The sequence below is a fragment of the Pongo abelii genome, chromosome 16 (genome assembly GCF_028885655.2).
Source record: "Pongo abelii isolate AG06213 chromosome 16, NHGRI_mPonAbe1-v2.0_pri, whole genome shotgun sequence".
NCBI lineage: Eukaryota > Metazoa > Chordata > Mammalia > Primates > Hominidae > Pongo > Pongo abelii.
The window spans coordinates 21,551,728-21,571,685 of NC_072001.2; the positions used below are offsets into that span (position 1 = coordinate 21,551,728).

At 49.3% G+C, this 19,958-nt stretch overlaps 2 protein-coding genes, 1 non-coding gene and 1 pseudogene across 11 annotated transcripts in view; 3 read left to right on the forward strand and 1 right to left on the reverse strand.

The window, feature by feature from the left end:
- LOC129050348 (zinc finger protein 705A-like) overlaps window positions 1-19,958 on the forward strand; it is a 118,091-nt gene that overhangs the window by 56,157 nt on the left and 41,976 nt on the right. For 4 of the 9 annotated variants that reach the window (XM_054532354.1, XM_054532355.1, XM_054532352.1 and 1 more), the window contains 2 exons: window positions 978-1,106; window positions 18,668-18,710. The gene's annotated coding sequence lies outside the window, so the exon portion shown is untranslated. Of the gene's footprint in view, window positions 1-977; window positions 1,107-3,742; window positions 4,212-13,005; window positions 13,123-18,667; window positions 18,711-19,958 lie in introns of those variants that run through there. The other 5 variants (XM_054532346.1, XM_054532357.2, XM_054532353.1 and 2 more) reach the window with 5 other exon arrangements.
- On the forward strand, window positions 1,156-1,231 carry LOC129050619 (small nucleolar RNA SNORD115; annotated as a pseudogene).
- Window positions 2,145-3,969, reverse strand: LOC129050006 (uncharacterized protein CSNK1G2-AS1-like). The gene is made up of 4 exons (XM_054531297.1): window positions 3,638-3,969; window positions 3,339-3,541; window positions 2,883-3,003; window positions 2,145-2,504 (listed from the first exon to the last, which is right to left on the reverse strand). Exons 1-4 carry the CDS (start codon window positions 3,967-3,969, stop codon window positions 2,372-2,374), a joined length of 789 nt encoding a protein of 262 aa, XP_054387272.1. The 3' UTR covers window positions 2,145-2,371.
- Window positions 19,651-19,717, forward strand: LOC129050636 (small nucleolar RNA SNORD109A). The gene has a single exon (XR_008514306.1). It is a non-coding gene; the product is annotated as a small nucleolar RNA SNORD109A (small nucleolar RNA).

A 19,958-nucleotide genomic window follows, 5' to 3' on the forward strand; every position in this document is an offset into this window, starting at 1 on the left:
GCTTGGTAGGAAGAAACCCTTTGGGGAATCCTGCATCATTTGCCTCTATCTACTTCTAAAGGAACTTTTAAAATTCTTTTATCTTGTCTTTATTCTTAATACTCATACATTATTAGAGAGAATATCTTGGTTTATTTTTTCCTCATGGTGTGCTTCAGAATGTTCATCCAGCAAGAGGTGTGTCATTACATGGATTATATATATGAGTTCTGTCTTTTGTAATTAAAAAATTCCAAGTGGACCATTTGAATATTAAACATTGGCCTTCAAAATGATTACATTTACCTGTTCATACAAAATTAGTGAGCAATGGTCCATTCTTTCCAATGAGTGACTGGTCTAATGGGGTCCTCATTAAAACTCCTTTTTTTTTTTTTTTTTAACCTGAGCGTACTTTGATTTAAAGATGAGACATTTGGTAATTCATTGCAATCAACTCTTTAGTGATTGCACAAATAGACCATCCATTTCTATTATTTTATTTTTTGAGTTGCTGTATATGGTGTTATGATGTTTGTGGATCATTGAGGCACTACTCACAACTAAAAGACTTTGGCAATTTTAGGGAATGGCTTGAGATTCAGCTATAGGTTAACCTTGATTGAAATTGAATACAATACAGGTAGTCTGAAATCTCATTTCCTTATCCTGAGTCTCACTCAGGTGTCATTAGATTTGTTATAAAGAAATGCATACACTATGTATGGTGCCAGTTGTTACTGATATGAAGAGGATAAGAAGCTTTTATTTCTGCAGGGAAATCATCCCTTACCAGGTCGTCAAAAGACATGATACCTATGTGCTCGGCCCTTACTGTACACGGGGAATCAGTGGTCTACCACAGTTTAAGTAATGGGTCGTATTTGGAGTATCACACATCTCAGTCTTGTAGAAATTAGGAACAGCAATTAGGAGTCATGCATATATAAGAGATGTAATCCTACCCTTTGACTATAGCCTACTCTTGTCTTTTACAGAGAAGACTGTGGAGGAAGAAAACCTTTTACCCTATTGTTCAGGGAGAAACTGACACCACTCAACTGCCTGGCACTGAAAATGTGGCATCCAGTCCACTTTACCACCAGTGTTTAAGGAAACCATCTCTGGTAAGCATATTTGATCTAAGTGTGCATAGGCATATGAGTGCCATGGGCTGGGTCAATGATGAGATGTTACCTTGAAGAGAAGTGATGACATAAAAATTAAGCTCAGTTGGATTACGCTGAGGCCCAGCCTAGGTAACAATTGTGAGACAAGAAGTTTGGATTTCTTAGTTTCCTTCCATTGGGGATTTTATTTTGGGATTCTGGCAATGGAATCTTTCTGTGAAACTTGTTTTGCACATTTCTATCTGTGTGCTTCTAAGTAAACTATAAATTCTGATTCTTTAAGTGCTATTTAAGTTTCCTACAATTCCTAATTTTCTTGAATATTTGGCACTAAGACCCTTGCTCTTTTTCTCTCACTGGATGATTTAGTAAGTCCTACTGGCACTATTCTATTGAGTGGAGGTGAGAGGCTGCCTTTGCTGACTGAAAAATTCCAAATAGATAATTGAACTAGTGAAGACTGAGCTCTATAATAATTAGATTATTCATTCAGACAACATGAATATCATGATAGGGTTTTCTTCTCAATGATTGACTGACACATGTGATGCAATCCTCATGAGAAAATCCTTACTTTTTTCCTATGATTGATTGTTTTCAGGGTTGAGAAATATGATACATTGGAATTTTGCTCAATGCGCTACAGTTATCATGGTCTAAATATACAGACAAAATTTCCTGTAATGTTAGTATAATATTTTAACAGTGCTAGGATATGTTTTGATCATTGATGAATCTTTATGACTGAAGGGTCCTTGCAATTGGGGTAAAAATGTGAGTTTCAATAATATGTGTTTGCCCATGAAACTTGAAATTAGATAAACTGATGAGCAATCTGGTGCCTGACTTTTCTTTCCCAAGTACATTTGGCTTCGTTTTCATTGTGATGAAAGTGTGTGCTGTGAATAATGCCAATGGTAAATAAGAACTTTATGGACACTTATGTGAATGACAGTCAGGGCCATTCCTTCAGGCAACATGATTGTTATTATGCATTTTTCTTCTCAATGAGTGACTAGCATACTTGACAGGATCTACAATAGGGAAACTTTATTTTTTACTAAAATTGCATTGATATAATGTTGACAAGTTTTGTGATTATTGGTATCATCTGTAAGATGTGATACTCATTTGGTCTAAATATAGAAGTTAACATATTAACCTGGGCAGCTCCCCAGGACCAAACCCTCTCGCCTGGGGCTCCCCAGGGAATTAGGCCGAACCCCGCTGTGCCCTTCACTCTGCACCCCTCGTGGGGATCATCACAGAGGCAGGAGCTGGCAACCGAGGTGACTGCCTTCGGGTGGAGGGAAACCGGGGCGGGACGTCGCCCGGCGGCTCCCACACGATGAGCGGAAAAGGCACTCCAGTCTGGGTGGCAGAGCGAGACTCCGTCTGAAAAAAAAAACAAAAAAAGGCAATGTAGAAACGCAGCCCACCCAGGTTTTCCACGGCTGTTCATGGTTACGCTTCTGGAAGGACCCGTGTCCTCTCAGACGTAGCAGGATTCCGATGGGAGCCACCCCGGGTCCCACTTGCCCCCGGGACCTGCCGTGGGAGCTTTCTTTCCTGGTGGGGTGCCTGACTCTGCCTGCATGCTCCCCCCGCTGTCTGTGGCACCACTTGAGGCCGGGGACCCCTGCCCCCCTGGCAAGACCAGGTCACCTCTGCCCCCGGGCCAGGGTGCAGGAACCAGAGCTGAGGCTGCTGAGGTGGAGCAGGGTTGCTATGGGGGCCTGTGCGCCGTGGGGGCCTGGGTGGGGGTGTTCTCACTTCCCCCAGAGTCTCGAAGGCCGTCTTTGTGATGGATTTGATGCACATGTGTCCACTTTGCTTTTGTTGATGGCATCTGAGGCTCTGGAGTCCATGGCAGCCTTGCCTCCCTTTGCATAATCTGAATTTTGGGAAAATTGCCCTTATGTGAACTAGTTGCAGGGACAGTGCCCTCCGCCAAGGCTGCCGGTGGCGTTTGCCATGTGTGTCCGGTGCTGGGTGAGTGCCAGCTTTTCCCTGGTCAGTTCTGCCCGTGGCCCTCACCTGTGGTCTGTGCCATCACCAGGGCGAGGCTGACCTGTAGGACGGGGTCCCTGAGCAGCCTCGCCATCCCCCCATCCCCCCAACAGGGTCTGGTCCCAGCTACCATTGTGCAGCCTTGCCGCCTCCCCCCCAGTCAGGGTCCGGTCCTGGCCGCTGTGCCGCGTTCGCTCGTGGCCCTCCTGTGTTCTTTACCTGGATCCTTGCCTTTGCTGATGGCGACCTGTGACGGCTCAGCTGCGTTCTCGGAGGCCGGCTTTCCTCGTGGGCGTCTCTGGTGCAGTCGGCGTGGTGAGGTTGGCTTCTGCCGTGGACGGGGCCTTCTCGTGGTGATGACAGTTGCCCTTGGTCTGATGTCTGCAGTGCTCTGAGGACCGGCCCCGCCCGTCCCTGGCGTTCACTCCTCAGCTTCCTCCCATGGGGTGGGCGGCTTCCCTCCTCTCCCTGATTTGTGGGGTGTTTCTCTTTTGCACCTGATGCGTTAAACCCATTACCGGCCTATGTCAGCCTGAGGTTGGTTTGTCCTGGCCGCGGCAGCTCCTGCGCCCCTCCATTGTGGAGGGCGCCCTTCCGTCTGCCCTGCGTCACTGGGCTGGGCCTGGCCCCGCTCTGCTGTGGCCCTGGGACTGGAAGTATGTGCTGCCCTGGTGTCCGGGGACTCGTGGGTCCTGGGGCACTGCAACCCCTCATTCTCTTTCCTTGGGGTGCAGATGAATTGCGGTGGCAGGGAACCGAGCCCACAGTGGCCAGCCCCTGCGGCCCCAGGTCGGAGGGCAGGGCCGGCCTGGACAGAGCTGCCCAGAAGGGTCTGCGGCTGGGTCCACATGAGTCTAGGTGCCTCTGAGGGCACTGGGACGGGAGTGGCCTGCACCTGCCCAGCCCAGTGAGGTCCCTGGCCTCCCTTCAGCTTTGCCCTGGGCTCTGGGCTGAAGGCTGTGTGGTGATGTCAGCCCAGGGACTGTGACATCACTCAGTGGAGACAGTCAGAGAAGGGGGCTCGCGGGGCCCTCCCCAGGGAACTGGCCCTGGGCCCAGACCAGATGGAGCACCCCGAGAAGAACAGGGCAGGTAGCGACCTGAGGCCAGGGCTGGGGAAGGGGATGGGAGCTGACGGGGAGAGAGCAGCCCCTTGTGGGGATGGCTGCAATCCCCTCGTTGGCTCCCGGGAGCCTCCTTGGCGTGTGACCCGGAGTCGGCACTCGCCCCTTGGGACGGAATCGTGGCTGCGTGGGTTGGGTGGATGCTGGGTGGGGATCAGCATCCCTTCGTCCCTCCCTGGGATCGTTGCTTTTCGCTGTGGCCCTCAGGCGTGGCAGGGCAGGCCCCCAACCCCCAGGCCTGCGTGGGCATGGTGGGTGCCCAGCCTTCACGTCCCCTCTTCCTTCCAGGCCCCGGCCTTGTCTGGCTTCCGTTGGGCACCCCCTGGGGTTCGGAGAGCCCCAGAAGAGGCCGGGCTCTTCCTCCTTGGTGATGGATGGGTGCTGGGCCCTGACCGAGTGGTGACCGCCTCCGGGGAGTGGTCTGCACCCTCAGAAGCTGCTGAGTCTTGGGGTGGTGGCCCTTGTTTGTGGGGGCAGGGGGAGCTGGGCACCCGCCCTGTGCCCACGGAACACAGCCCAGGGTGGTGGCCCTGCCTGTCCTCTGACTGTACTCCTGCTGCTGCTGCGAGGGCCTCAGGCGCAGGCGGTGACCGTCGGGGCCACTCCTGAGGTGGGGGACGTGGGCTGGCGGCCACCGTGGGCAGCAGGTGTGCAAGCAGCACTCCCGTTTTCCACTGGGCTGCCCTCCACCGGCTGCGGGTCAGCGTCCCCCACTGAGGCTCAGGCTGAGGCGAGGCTCCGCAGGGCGGGGGCAGCGCCCAGGGCAGGGGCTTCTCCGTCCATGTCAGGCTTAGGGTGGGTGTGGCTGGGCCCTCCCTCTGCTGTCCGCCCACGACCCCCTCAGAGGGGCTGTCGTGAGATGCTTGGAGGCGCGATCCAGCCCTGAGTGTGCAGGGAGTGCTCAGTGGACCCCCGTGCCACTGCTGTCACCAGAGGAGGCTGCTGCCCAGTCCCGGGCTCCATCTGCAAAGCCGGGTGTGCATCTGTGTGGCTCAGCTCTGCAGGGCACAGTGGGGTTTGCTCCCGGCCCTGAGGCCGGGCACAGGGAGGCCAGTGCTCATCCAGGGGGCCAGAGAGAAAGTAGCAGCCCCAGCCTGCCTGGGCCACAACACCCAAGACCACTGTATCAGAACAGACGCCAGTGGGGCAGCCTGCTCGGTGGCCAGGTGGAGCGGAGTCGGCACACAGCCCGGGCCGGCCTTCACCCCAGCTCCCAACGGCGTTGGGTCCCTGAGTGCAGGGCCTACCCCGTTCTCATCCTCCTGCCTCCAGGTCATGGGGCAAGGGTGCCGAGAGCCCCTGTGGGAGCCAGGACCTGAGAGGTGACGGTCACCACCCAGACGAGGGGCTGGGGGTTGCACAGGGAGGCTTCCAGGGGGATGCCAGGAGCAGTGGGGCCCTAGACCCAGCAGTGGGTAGACCCAGCAGGGCAGCGCTCACATCACAGGTTCTAGGGGATGGGGCTTGTCATCTGTGCAGGTGCAGCCGGGATGGGGATTTGGTGCTTTTTGCTCTGCAAAAGCCGGAATGCACGTAGCTGAGCCAAGATCAGAAAGCATGGTGGCTCATGCCTGTGGTCCCAGCTACCTGGGAGGATGAGGCGGGAAAATTGCTTGAACTCGGGAGGCAGAGGTTGTAATGAGCCGAGATCGCGCCACTGCACTCCAGCCTGGGTGATGGAGCTAGATCCTGTTTCAAAAAACAGAAAGAAGACCACACGTCCTAGCCGGCGAGGCCACTCTGTACTCAGGCCCGGCAGCTGTGGCTGCAGCACAGGCGCTCACCCTGCGGCATTGGCCCCTTCAGTGGTTGGTGTTGACCCTCCACGGGGGGGCTGGGTGGGGTGTGTTCAGTCCCATCTGGGTGGACTGAGTATTGGGGATGGGAGAGTGTTTAAGGAGGTGGCTGTTACAGACTCCAGCATCGGGACACGGGGCCGTGGGTCATGCCCGCATCCGTGGGGGCTGTGAGACAGCCGTCCAGAAGCTTCTGCCTCCGGGCCAGGAGGACACCCCGGAGAGCCCCAGGAGGCTCGTTCTGGAATTTAGGGATCAGCCTCGATGAACCTGACCAGGCGGCGGTTGATGGGTTAATTCATTTCATCAATCACACATCACTCATGGTTTCTTAGCAGAAGGAAGTGACCAAGCCAATCAATGGCTCACCTGGAAGAGAGAAGGAGGGAGAAGGTGGGGATTCTGCAGAGGGAAGGCTGGTGGTGGCGCCCACCTTCGACGGTCGCGCCCTGATGCTGCATGGCTTAAACGGTGCCACCCGGAGATTGGTGGGTGGGATTGGGCCTCTGGGGGCCCCCGGCTGTGGAGAGGGCAAGGCAGGGACGCCTAGAAAGAAAAGCAACCTGGACGCAGGCCCCACCTCCCTCCAGGCAGCCCCACAGGCTAGAGGGCCACCGTGTCAGGAGGGATAGCCTAGATGGAGAGCAGGCGAGTGGCCCTGTGCCCAGGAGTGTGCCTTGCCCAGCCTGGAGGCCCGCAAGGATGAGAAGCAGTGTGTGCCCAGGATGTCACGTGGGCACCACAGACAGAAGTGGAGCCGGGGGAGAGAAGTCCCGGGATGCACCAGGCACTCGTGCAAACCAAGTGCTGAGCAGACAGCAGCCTGGGAGAGAAGGGGGCTGCCCCGAGCGGCTTGGGTGGCCGGGCCTGTGGGAGACCTTGGGTTTGCTGTTAGGAGGAACAGTGAGCGCAGGCCTCTGTCTCCACTTCATGTTTGTCCTCACTGAGGGAGCCGAGCAGATGCCTTTGCCCCTGCAGGTCCCCCACGTCCCCTCGCCCAGGGCGCGCCCCACAGGCCAGGCCACTTTCATAGCTCACCACACAGGCAGAGACTGGAGGGTGCGCAGGACCCTGGGTGACTGCAGACATGGGCACAGAGGGGGCTCTGAGGGTGTCTGGCCGCATCTGAGCAGCTGCCAGATCTCCCCTGGAAACACCGGGGTGTGTGCTCGGTGGGCGCTGTGTGTGTGGGGTGGGCGCTTGGTGAGCGCTGTGTGTGTGGAGTGTGTGCTCAGCAGGCGCCGTGTTTGTGGGGTGGGCGCTCGGCGGGCGCCGTGTGTGTGGGGTGGGCGCTTCGTGGGCGCTGTGTGTGGCACGACCACTGCTTAGGGCCCCCTGGAGCTACGGGGCACACGGCAGAGCCAGCCTCATGTCACCACGTGCTTCCCCCATGTGCAGGGAGGGGTTGGAGGTGTGCGCTTGTCTTGTCCGGAAGCCAGGTGTTGGGACGCGTCCTGACGACGGCGCTGCCCACATCCTAATGGGACACCTGAGGGACATCGGTGGCTGAGCAAGGGGTTCCTCCCGAGCGAGTGTTGGACCGCCATGCCCACATCCTAATGGGGCACCTGAGGGACGTCGGTGGCTGAGTAAGGGGCTTCTCCCGAGCGAGTGTTGGACAGCCATGCCCACATCCTAATGGGGCACCTGAGGGACGTCGGTGGCTGAGTAAGGGGCTTCTCCCGAGCGGGTCTGGAGGCCGTGGAAGCGCAGCGCAGCCTCATAGGGCACCTGCCTATCCTGCCTGGAATTGAGGGGCAATTGGGACTCCCACTGCCCCCACCAAAGCCTGTGCCCCTGATGTCTGTTCAGAGCACGGCTTCCTCCTCGGTGGTCCGCAGAGGCCGCTGGGCCTCGCATGGTCCTTTTTGGGCACCGAGTGTGTATGTTGCGGGAACAGGAGCCCGGCAGAGCCGTCTTGCAGGGCTCAGCAGTGGGGGCCGTGGGGTTGGTGCACCAGGGCAGGAGAGCTGCCCGGCTCCTGCCAGGTGTCGAGAGGGCCTCAGCTCTCCCAGGCACTGTCCCCCATCCCCCTGTCCCCCCATCCAGGGCCGCAGCTGCTCAGCTCTCCCAGGCACCATCCCCTGTCCCCCCATCTCCCCCGTCCCCTCCGTCCCCCCATCTCCCCATCCCCCCGTCCAGGGCCGCAGCAGCTCAGCTCTCCCAGGCACTGTCCCCCGTCCCCCCGTCCAGGGCCGCAGCAGCTCAGCTCTCCCAGGCACTGTCCCCCGTCCCCCCGTCCAGGGCCGCAGCAGCTCAGCTCTCCCAGGCACTGTCCCCCGTCCCCCGTCCCCCCATCCAGGGCTGCAGCAGCCCAGCTCTCCCAGGCACTGTCCTCCGTTCCCCCGTCCAGGCACTGTCCCCCCATCCCCCTGTCCCCCGTCCAGGCACTGTCCCCCGTCCCCCCCGCCCCTGTCCAGGGCCACAGCAGCTGGTATTGAGTGTGACTATGAGCTTTGGCTCTGGGTCCTGAGCGTCCCCTCCCCAAGTTCCCCACGTGGCTTCCCGGTCTGCATCTCCCAGGGTGCGAGTTGGTTTTTGTATTAATAACTGAGGTGTGACACTCGGGCTGTACCCGCTAGCTGTGTAACTCATGCAGCTCAGTGCCTTTAGCTCATCGTGAGGCCGTGTCTCTGTCCGTGCCGTCTAATAGAGGATATTTTCACCCTCACGGCGAGAAGGGATGGATTTGTTTTCCTCGTGAAGTCGGTGACATTTGCTTTTCAGGTTCTGCTTGGTGGCCTCCAGCCTCTTGTCCTCAACGAGGGTTTTGGCAGCTCCCTCTCCGTGGCCTGTGAGTGTCCCCACTTCCTTGTGTGGAAAAGGGCCGGAGCTCTGGGGCTCACAGAGAGGGTGGGCGTGATGTCTTTTTCCTGACGTGGCATCGGGGTGTCTTAACTGCCTGGACACCTGGCTGCGCAGGGTAGCACGGACCCTACAGGCTGCGGCTCAGCCCCCAGCACCCGCCCCACCTTTAATGCTCGGCCCCCAGCACCGGCCCCACCTTTAGCGCCACCCTGGGTCCCCCAGCACCCGCCCCACCTTTAGCGCCACCCTGGGTCCCCACATCCCTGGCTACACATTGTGGCTCCCACAACCCCCTGTTTGGGTTCACAGTCCTCCCGCAGGACTCTCGGAACTGGGGAGTGAGAGTTTGTTCCCTGCTGTTGTAAAGGGCATAACCTGGGGGAAGCCAGGCGGGCAGAAGCCCCCACCCATGTCCAGGGCCCCATGTAGGGTCCGGAGCTTCCCTGCCCTCCCTGGTGCCAGTCCTGACCCTACCATAGCCGAGTGTCTGCGTCGGCACAGGGGCGTGTAGGAAGAAAAGGCGTCCTACTGCTTAGGAGATAGGTACGTCCGGGACCCGGGGCCTTCTCCCCCTCAGTCCACAGGGAAGGTCCCCCGGATGGCCCCTGCCCCTTCCCCCTCCCTACCCAGCTTCTGCATGCACTCACCCGAGATGGTCCACACGTCCCGCCGCTTTCTGGCAGGGGAGAGCTGAGGCCTGTGTCTCCAGGACGCTGCCTCTCGGGCAGTCTCCAGCCCTCGTCGAGAAAGGCAGGCAGTGTGGCGCGAGCAGGCTGGCCTCAGGCGGGGCCTCTGGGCAGTGTCCCCTCGGGATGTTTGCCGTGCTGGATCTCACACCTGGCTCTGACACGCTGCTGTGTCCCCCGTGTGCCTGTGCCTGGGGTCTCCGTGTGTGTGTCTGTGTACACGCATGTGGTTTTGCTTTCTTGTGGGATGGAAAATCTAACAGTAGTCAGGGCGTGGTCGCTCACACCTGTAATCCCAGCACTTTGGGAGGCTAAGGTAGGTGGATCACTTGAGGTCGGGAGTTTGAGACCAGCCTGGCCAACGTGGCGAAACCTTGTCCCTACCAGAAATATCAAAAATTAGCCGGGCATGGTGGCACATGCCTCTAATCACAGCTACCTGGGAGGCTGAGGTAGGAGAATCACTTGAACCCGGGAGGCGGAGGCTGCAGTAAGCCGAGATCGCGCCACTACACTCCAGCCTGGGTGACAGAGCGAGACTGTCTCAAAACAAAACAAAACAAAATGCAGGCACGGACATTTCAGCGCCCCCTTCCTGTGGATGCTGAGAGGGTTTCCAGAAGAAGGAGAATGTCCCCGTGCTGGTGGCTCATCCAGGTGTGCGGCGGGGCGTGGGCAGAGGAGAGGCGCCGGGCTCCAGTTTTCTCTCCTGTGGATGCGTCGCCCCCCCCCACGGTGGTCCTCTGCGGAAGTCCCCCTGTCCATCCCGTTGGCAGCCGCAGTGGAAGGACAGATGGATGGACGGGCTGTGACCGGGACAGCCCAGTGTGACTCCAGCCCCGGCCGTCGCGGTTGTGGCATTCTCGCTGTCGGGGGGCTGTTCCCGTGGCTCTCGTGGCTGTGGAGGGGTGTGCATGGGGCGGTCCCTGTGGCCAGAACCTGGCGGTGGCGGGTGGAGGACTTGAGCCCCGCTCAGCGGTCAGAGCTGCTGCTTGTTCCCCCACACAGAGGCGTTGGGTGGAGCTGCCTCAGGTATCCCTCCTGGCTGGGGTGCGTGCATCACCCCGAGTCCAGCCCATGCTGAGGAGCCTCGCAGGCAGGGCCCAGCAGCCTATGCTCCAGGCCATTGCTGTCCGTTTCTCCAGAAGGCCCTGCTGGTGGGTGGTCCCAGGAGCGGGGCCTCAGTGGGGGATCCCAGGACAGTGGAGCCTGGGAGGGGCCCCAGTGTTGAGGCGTGGAGGTGCTGTCTGGAACTAGGGGGTGCCCGCGAAGCGGCACGGCGCCCAGTCCCTGTGCTGGAAGAGAGATGAGCTGCGGTGGGGGGTGGGGGACTACGTCTCACAGATCCCTCACCCAGGGCACATGAGGAGATTCCTCCCCAAAACGCCCAGGAAGGAAGTTAAATTTTAATATGGGTCTGGTTTAGAGAAACTAGGTTAGCCATGCGTGGGTGTTTCTGGATGCTTGGGCAGTAAGGAGGGTCGGTAGCTCCAGAAATCCGCTGGCCGCTAAGCAGGGGTGAGGGGCACCGACTGCCGTCCCTTCTTCAGCCACGGCCACTCGGCCACATCAGTGTCTCCGGCCACCTCCCTCGTGTCCAGCATCAACACAGCACTGCACCCCTGACCCAGTCCAGTGGAGAAAACTCGCATCCAAAAATAAACCAGGAGTCAGCCAAAAAATGCGAATTAAAAGCACACCCTGGCCAGGCGCGGTGGCTCACGCCTGTAATCCCAACACTTTGGGAGGCCGAGGCAGGCGGATCACCTGGGGTCAGGAGTTCAAGACCATCCTGGCCAAGATGGTGAAACCCCGTGTCTGCTAAAAATACAAAAATTAGCCAGATGTGGTGGCGGGTGCCTGTAGTCCCAGCTACTCAGGAGGCTGAAGCAGAGAATTGCATGAACCTGGGAGGCAGAGGTTGCAGTGAGCCAAGATCATGCCACTGCACTCCAGCCTGGGCAAAAAAGTGAGACTCTGTCAACAACAACAACAACAAAAAAAGCACACCCCCAGCATGGCTGTGCCCAGAAACACAGAAGTGGGGTCACCACAGCTCACACCTATAATCCCAGCACTTTGGGAGGCCGAGGAGGGAGGACTGTTTGAGCCCAGGAGTTTGAGACCAGCCTAGGCAACATAGCAAGATCCCATCTCTACCAAAAAAAAAAAAATTAGCCAGACATGGGGGTCTCCTGTGGTCCCAGCTACTCAGGAGGCTGAGGCAAGAGGATTGCTTGAGCCTGGGAGATAAGTTACAGTGAGCTGAGATCGTACCACTGTGCTCCAGCCTGGGCGACAGAGCCAGACTCTGTCTCAAAACAAAAACAAAAGCTCACAGAAGCGCTGGGGTGGGTGTGTAGGACTCAGATCCCTGGGAGCGGCAGGTGGAGGATGACTCGGTGCAGCCACTGTGGAGACGGCCTGGAGGCTCCTCAAAGACACACACAGAGCTCCCATCCGACCCAGCAAGACCACTCCCAGCTACGTACCCAGGTGGAGTGGAAACCCACGGCCGCGCAGAAGCCCGTGTGCAAACACAGCCGCAGACTCCAGCAGCCAGACGGTGGCTACAGCCCAGATGGCCGTCAGCAGAGGAGACGTAGCGCGGCCCTCCTTGCACTGGAACACAACCCAGCCACGAAAAGGAAGAAGCTCTGACTCAGGCCACGGCGTGGACGCACCTTGAGGACGCCAGGCTCAATGAGACACGCCAGACACAGAGGACATGCCGTGTGTGATCCCATTTCTATGAAATGTCCAGGGCATGCCCGGCCACAGAGACAGGGAGTTACATGGTGGTTTATTATATATTTTTCATGAAAATAAAATATACAATACTCAAAAAAAAAAGTTAACATATTAACTTCTAATTTATGTATGTCAGGTTGCTATGTTTTTACAATGTTTGTGGTTTATTGATGATGACTCACAACATAAAGACTATGGCATTATGGCTACATGTTCTAATTCTGATATATACATATCCCATCATTCATTAAATTAAATACAAGTATGAGTAGTATGATGTCTGTTTTCTAAAATCTGAGTTTCACCTGGCTCCAGTATGATCATTATATGATGGAGTGCAAGCAACATGTTCATGCCAATTGTTATTGATATGGCTTCCTTGAATATGTAAACAAGACTGATCAATTGAAGGTCTTATTTCTGCATTAAACTACCTGAGATATTATCCAAATTCAAGATGGCTTCCTTGAATATGTAAACAAGAGTGAGCAATTGAAGGTCTTATTTCTGCATTAAACTACCTGAGATATTATCCAAATTCAAGAGAACTGTATAGTTAGTGTTTATTCTGTTTGATGAATAAATGGCCTATAGCCTATCTAATGGATCACTTTTTCCAGTACTAATCATATCTCTTCGTTAAGAAATAGCATGCATAAGCCATATATGCAGGAAGTAATATCTGTCATCTTGATCTACGGTCTTATCCTCCTCCGCTTAGATAGGGATGATTGAGGAAGAGTACTCTTTGGCTTGTTGGCACCAGCACAGCTGACACACCCAGATATCTGTTTGGTCTCCTGTGAACTTTCAACCAAGATTTAAGGATGCCACTCTGGTAGGTGTTTTCAGACAAAGTGAATATATGATTGTGGAGTTCCATGGCTTGTTTCAACAATGAGACCTTATGTTGTCTTGAGGACATGAGACGACATGAAAACTAGACTTGCTGGCCCATATCTTTTCTGGGGTATTCTAGTTTGAGCTTAAGATAAAGAAATATATTTGGGATATAGTGTCTCTCACCTGTTTCTATTAGCTTCTAGAAGACCACTTGTCAATTCTTTCCTCATGATTTAGTGGAAAATATTTTGGCAGTTCCTCAAAAAGTTAAAGATAAAATGACCATATAACCCAACAATTCTGCCCCAAAGTACACACTCGAAGGAATTGAATACAAATGTTCAAATGAATACATGTACGTGAATGTTCATAGCAGCACTATTCACTGGCTGGAGTTCCAGACCAGCCTGGCCAACGTGGCGAGACCCTGTCTCTACTAAAAATAGAAAAATTAGCTGGGCATGGTTTCTCACACTTGTAGTCCCAGCTACTCAGGAGGCTGAGGCACAAGAATCACTTGAACCCAGGAAGCAGAGGCTGCAGTGAGCTGAGGTCACACCACTGCACTCCAGCAAGGGTGACAAAGTGAGATTCTGTCTCAAAAAAAAAAAAAAAGTAAAGGAAGGTATGATGACAATGTCACACAAAACAGTGAATACCAATAAAAAGATAGAAATTATTAAAAAGAACCAAATGAAAATTCTGGAGTTCAAAAGTACAATAACTAAAATTTTAAAATTTATTAGAAGGGCTCAATAGTAGATTTGAACTGGCAGAAGAAACAAGAAGTAAACTTGAAGATAGAACAATAGAGATTATGTTCAAAAGAACAGAAAACATAAAGAATAAAGAAAAACAAAGAGAGTCTCAGAGAATGTGGAACATCATTAAGCATACAAGCATACACATATGGGAGTACCAGACAGGCAGGGGAGATACAAACGATCAGAAAAAATATTCAAAGAAATAATGGCTGAAAACTTCCCATATTTGTGGAAAAACAATAACCTACATATCCAGGAAGCTCAATGAATTCCAATGAGTAAATGCAGAGATTGAAGAATGGAAACATCACAGTAAGATTTCTGAAAGTCAAAAACAAGAAGAAAGTCTTGAAAGCAGTGTGAGAAAAATGATTTGTTATTTACAAGGGAACCCCAGGAAGACTAACAGCTGACTTCAGCAGAAGCAATGGAGGCCAGAAGCAAAAGGATAACATATTAAAAATGCTCAAAGAAAAAAGAACCTGTCATCTAAGAATTCTGTACCTGGCAAAGCTGTGTTTCAAAAATGAAGGCAAAATAAAGACTTCCTCAATTAAAAAAAAAAAAGTTGGAGAATCTACTGCTCTCAAAACCCCCTGAAAAGAGTTCTCTAAATACTTAAAGAAGTTATTCAAGCTGAAAGCAAGTGAGCCTAGGTAGTTATTCAAATCAATATAAAGAAGTAAAATGCTTGTAAAGGTAATTATATAAATATAAAAGACAGTAGAAATGTAATTTTCTCTTAAGTGATTTTAAAATAAATTCTATAAAATAATATGTATATAATGTATTTTGGGGTCTATAACATATAAAAGTATAATATATTTGCCAAAGAAGATAGGTGGATGCAAAGCAATACAGGACTAAGGAAATGACTACAGATGGTAGATTAATATTTATTATAATGTCTTTCTTGGCTTATAGCATCAATAAAGGTAATATGTATAATAATACCACAATAGATGGCAAAAAGGGAATAGAGCTATATAGGTGTAACATTTCTGTATAAGACTGAAATTAAGCTAGTGTAAATTAGAAACTTATTTGGGTGAGTTAAGATATATGCAGTAAACCCTAGAGCAACCACTGAAAAAAATTCAAAAAACATAGTGAAAAAAATTATTAAGGAAGTTTAAATGCTACATTATAAAATAATTAGTTAATGAAAAAGAAAGAAGTAAAGAGGAATAGAGGAACAAAAACACATGAGACATACAGGAGAAGAAGAAGAATGACATAATAAACTCAACTATATCAATAATAAAATTACATGTGAATAGAGTAAATATGTAAATTAAAAGGCAGAGATTCCCAGGCTGGATAAAGTCTCCAGGTTTAATATCTCTTTCCCCAAATAAAATGCAGCTTTTTTTTTTCTATGATATATTTGATCACTGTGCTGGTTTACAAAAGATTTCTAACCTTTCTGAAGTCTTTAAAATCAGTGGCGAAGTGTTCTATCTCATTTCACCCATATCAGAGACTCAAATCCTGAAAAATACCAAGTTGACCTGCCCATTCTTGAGTTCTACTGAATGGTGTATTCCCAGATCACTATGGATATTGCTGTTTACTTAACCAATTACTTTTAGTCAACAAGATTTGAACAATGCTTTTGATTCACACAGCGTGAGACCTAGACTTCCCTCATATTGAAATAGGGGCATTAGCATCCTGGATTCCTGCACCGGCTTTCAAACCTTATGATTCCTGCACTCCGAGAAGGCATGTTATCTGGGCATTGTCCTCTCTGTGATGGGAAAGAACAGTTTTTTCAACAAATGTTGCTAGGACAACTGGATATCTAGATACAAAAGATACTGCATTTATGTTACCAGTTTTCTGTGTCAGTCCATTTTGCTCTGATGTAACAGAATACTGCAGACTGGGTATTTGTAATGGTGGAAATTTATTGGCTCACATTTCTGGAGGCTGGAAAGATCAAGGGGCTGGCATATGATGAGGGCCTTCTCACTGTGTCATCCTATGGTAGAAGGGCAAAGAGAGGATATGGATGGGACAAATATCTTCTTTTATAGGAACCCACCCCTGAAATAACAGCATTAATCCATTGATGAGGGCAGAGCTCTCACAGCCTAATCACCTTTTAAATGTTGCTTTATTAAACACTGTTGCATTGAGGGTTACGTTTCCAACATAGGCTTTTGAAATGAAATGAAAAATTTGACCATTCCCAACTATAGCTTGAAATCTCAATGCTCCTTTCTTAGTACGTGATTGAACATGGATAAGATTATCAGTAACGGTGGATGTAAGAACACTATTAACCAACTTGACTCCACTGGCATATGTAGAACGCAACACCCAACAATAGCAGAATGCACATTATGTTCAAGTGCTTATGAAGCATTATTTTGTATATATGTGTTTTCTCCTTTTTTTGATAAAGTTCGCTAGTAGAGTGCCTGTGTAGTTAATATTTTTTAAAAACCACAGGCTTCTCAATTATTAATTACATCTATGGTTTTTAAAATATTATCTTCATTGATTTCTGCTTTGATCCTTATTCCTTTCTTTCTTGTACTTTCTTTTATTTTTGCTCTTTTTTAGTGTTTTAAGATGAAAATTGAATTCTTTCATTCATCTACTTTTTCATTTTTAAAAATAACAAAAACGTTTAGTGCAATGAATTTTCCTCTAGAACTGCCTTTAAATGCATATTACAGATTCTCATATGTTGTATATTTTAAAATATATGTAAATATATATTTGCATACAAAAACATTTACATACAAAATATGTGTTTACATATTTAAACATATGTATTTTCTGTTTATATTTTTCCTTTTACTCAGGAGTTAATAGGATATTTTTAAAATTTCTTGGTGAAAGAGCCTTTATGTTATTGTTAGTAAAGTCTATTTTTTTGCATTGTGATCAGATAGTGCAGTTTTGAATATTTCTTGAGTTACTAATTTTTCTTTCCAACCTAATATATAATCAGTTTTTCTGACTATGCCATGGGCACTTAAGAACAATACATATCTTCTATTATCTGTCAAGTTTAATATATAGCCATAAAATCTACACTATTTTTATGTTGCCATTTTTGCCCACTTGATCTGTCTTTTTCTGATAATGGTGTATTATAGTTTTCTATTATGGGATCATCTATGTCTGGTCTCCTTACATCTCATACATCTCATGTAGTTTTTTATTCATAAAGGTGGTTATTATGTTATTTGGTATATAAGTCTCCATAAGGGTCAAATCTTCATGTGTATTATATCCTTTAGCATAAAAAACGTGGCCTTCTTTGTCTTGGTTAACACTGTGGGACTTGAATACATTGTGTAATATAAGAATCACTACTCTTGCATGTGATTGGCATGAAAAAAAAAGATTACTCCTATCTCTTTTTGTTTTCATATGCCTGATATACTTTCGCCCATCCCTTTATTTTCAGTCTTTTAGAATCCATTTGTTTAGATGCATCTCTCATAGAAAACATATTATGTTTAATTTTGTGAGCCTGCTGAAAATATTTTTCTTCTAGTGGGTGTGTGGAGTCCACTCACGTGTGTGTGTGTGTGTGTGTGTGTGTGTGTGTGTAGCCATGACTGATATTTATTTTGTTTGTATTTTCTTTATATTTGATACGCTGTTTTGTCACGTTGTAGTCTTTGCTTGCCTATTTATTTATTCATACTTAGGAGAGTTTTTATTTTTGTTGGAGTGTTTACTTTTGTACCTCTCTTAATTCTGTTAGTTCTGTGTTTTCCTAGTTAATCTTTAACTTATGATTTATCAGTTTAGGCGACGTTCTTCAACACTCCCCTATTGCTCATGCAACGTGCTTTCGGTTTTCCTGTTTTTCTTTCCTCCTCCTGTGTTTAGTTGTCTTATTTCTACTTTGTCACAATATAGTGACATTTGTATGCTAGTCTTCTACCCTGGATAAGGAATATACATCTGTCAGGTGGAAGGAATATCATGTTGTATGCTGCTGTCAAATAGATCCTAACATACTTTCATAATCTTTTAAATGATATAATCCAAGTTCACAGTTAACTCCTGACTTTTTATTTCTATCATATTCAGTAGATATATCAGCATTGGCAGCCATCCCACTGAAATATCACTTCACATTTTGCTTAGACCAAAGGGTTCTGAGAAGCTTCTGGAGCTGTCGTGAAAGCCAGTTTCACTAAAGTCAAGTCAGACATCTGCCTGTGCTGCTTTCTGCTATAAAGCTGAATGCAGGAGATACACTGTTAGGAGCATCAGTGTGGTGTGAGGAATGTTTACTCATTGGTAGTAGACTTGTCTGGATCAAGGATAAGCACAAGTATCTGAGATGCTGAGGTGTGGCTGAATGAATGGCCATCTGTTCTATTGCAACCGGATAAATAACACATTCAGAGCAGGCCCAACTGGTGGACTCCTCAATTATCTCACAGTACCACTATCATGTGTCTTTCATTTTTCACATCACAGTGTATTTTCATAAAATCTTTATTGATAGTCCACAACTTTAGCATTTCCCATTCAAGATACAACTACTGTGTCACTTGGATGGCCTGGTAGAGAGGAAATTGGCTATTTTCAGAGTAAAGAATTCAAGGAGGAAACAAATTTATAAATGAAATGACGAAGGTGATGAGATCAAGCAATGCTGATGTTTGTAGCAAGGAGTAGAGGGCTGAGATGCCTGTATGATAAGAAATTATAGTGGAACCAATCCTGTGCTGTATTTTTTATTAATTTAGAGCATTCTCTGATCTGATTTATTTTCTATGTGATATTTTGCTGCAGGTTAAAAGCTGAAACAACTTCAAGGAAACTTCAGGGAAAAGAGGTGAGCAGCCGCTTCGGTACTTTTGAAATTCTTTGTGTGTTCTGTGGGCAGTGATGTCAGAACGTCAAGGACTGTGAGTTCATTATTTCGGAGGCTTAAAGGAGATTATTCTTTTGGTAGATATATTTCCCCATGGGTGTCCCTACCTTGTTCAAGGATTCCTTATTATTGTTTCTTCTCTTTGTTTAAATCTCTTTTTGAAATGACCTAAACAACTGTGGAGAATCATTGACATATTTCCTTTTTTCACTGTTCATGATGGGTGAAAATAATCTTGTAGTGAAATTCAGATGTTCTAATATTTTTTTTAAATCTTTATCTGGCACATTCATAACATAGATGTTTCTATACATATTAGTACTGTAATCATACCATATATTATTCTGTTACCTCACTTACTCCTTAAACTTTTAGTTGATTAAAGAGTTTTTATGAAGTTCCCCAATAGATTTTTTTCTTTTTGGAGACATAGTCTCACTCTGTTGCCCAGGCTGGAGTGCAGTGGTGTGATTTTGGCTCACTGCAACCTCCCCCTCCTGGGTTCAAGCAATTTTCCTGCCTCAGCCTCGGATTACAGTAGCTCGGATTACAGGTGCGTGCCACCACGCCCAGCTAATTTTTGTATTTTCAGTAGTGACGGGGTTTCACCATCTTGGCCAGGCTGGTCTTGAACTCCTGACCTCGTGATCCACCCGTTTTGGCCTCTCAAAGTGCTGGGATTACAGGCTTGAGCCACCGTGCCTGGCCAGATTTTAATCTAATTTTATTAGAGCAATTCAGTCATATGTTTTTTCATGCTATGTATATGAGAGTTCCATTATTCAGATACTAAACAAATGTCTACTGTACATTTACCGTTCTCACTGATGATGCATTAGATAACCATGCACAAAAGAAGCCTGGCTGGGGAAATGCTTATTTGTTGGGAGGGTTCATGTTTGGATCGATGATGAGAATAATTGTCTGAGGATGCTGAGGGACTCATTCCAGATGTCAATCTGAGGTCCAGATGTGCGGCCCTCCAGTAGGACAAATAAGACTCTCAGAGCCTGGCTCTATTTGGGAATCCCTCGGTGACAACATGGTACCCCTGTGAGCATGCCTTTTCCATCTCTCCGAAGAGGGCAGTAGCATCCTGTCTTATGAGTCAGTATGCCCTTTAGTATGCTTAGTGACTCAAGACTTGCTTTAATTGTAGATAGATACTTACATATAAGATATATTTCTTAAGTAACAAATGAAACACTT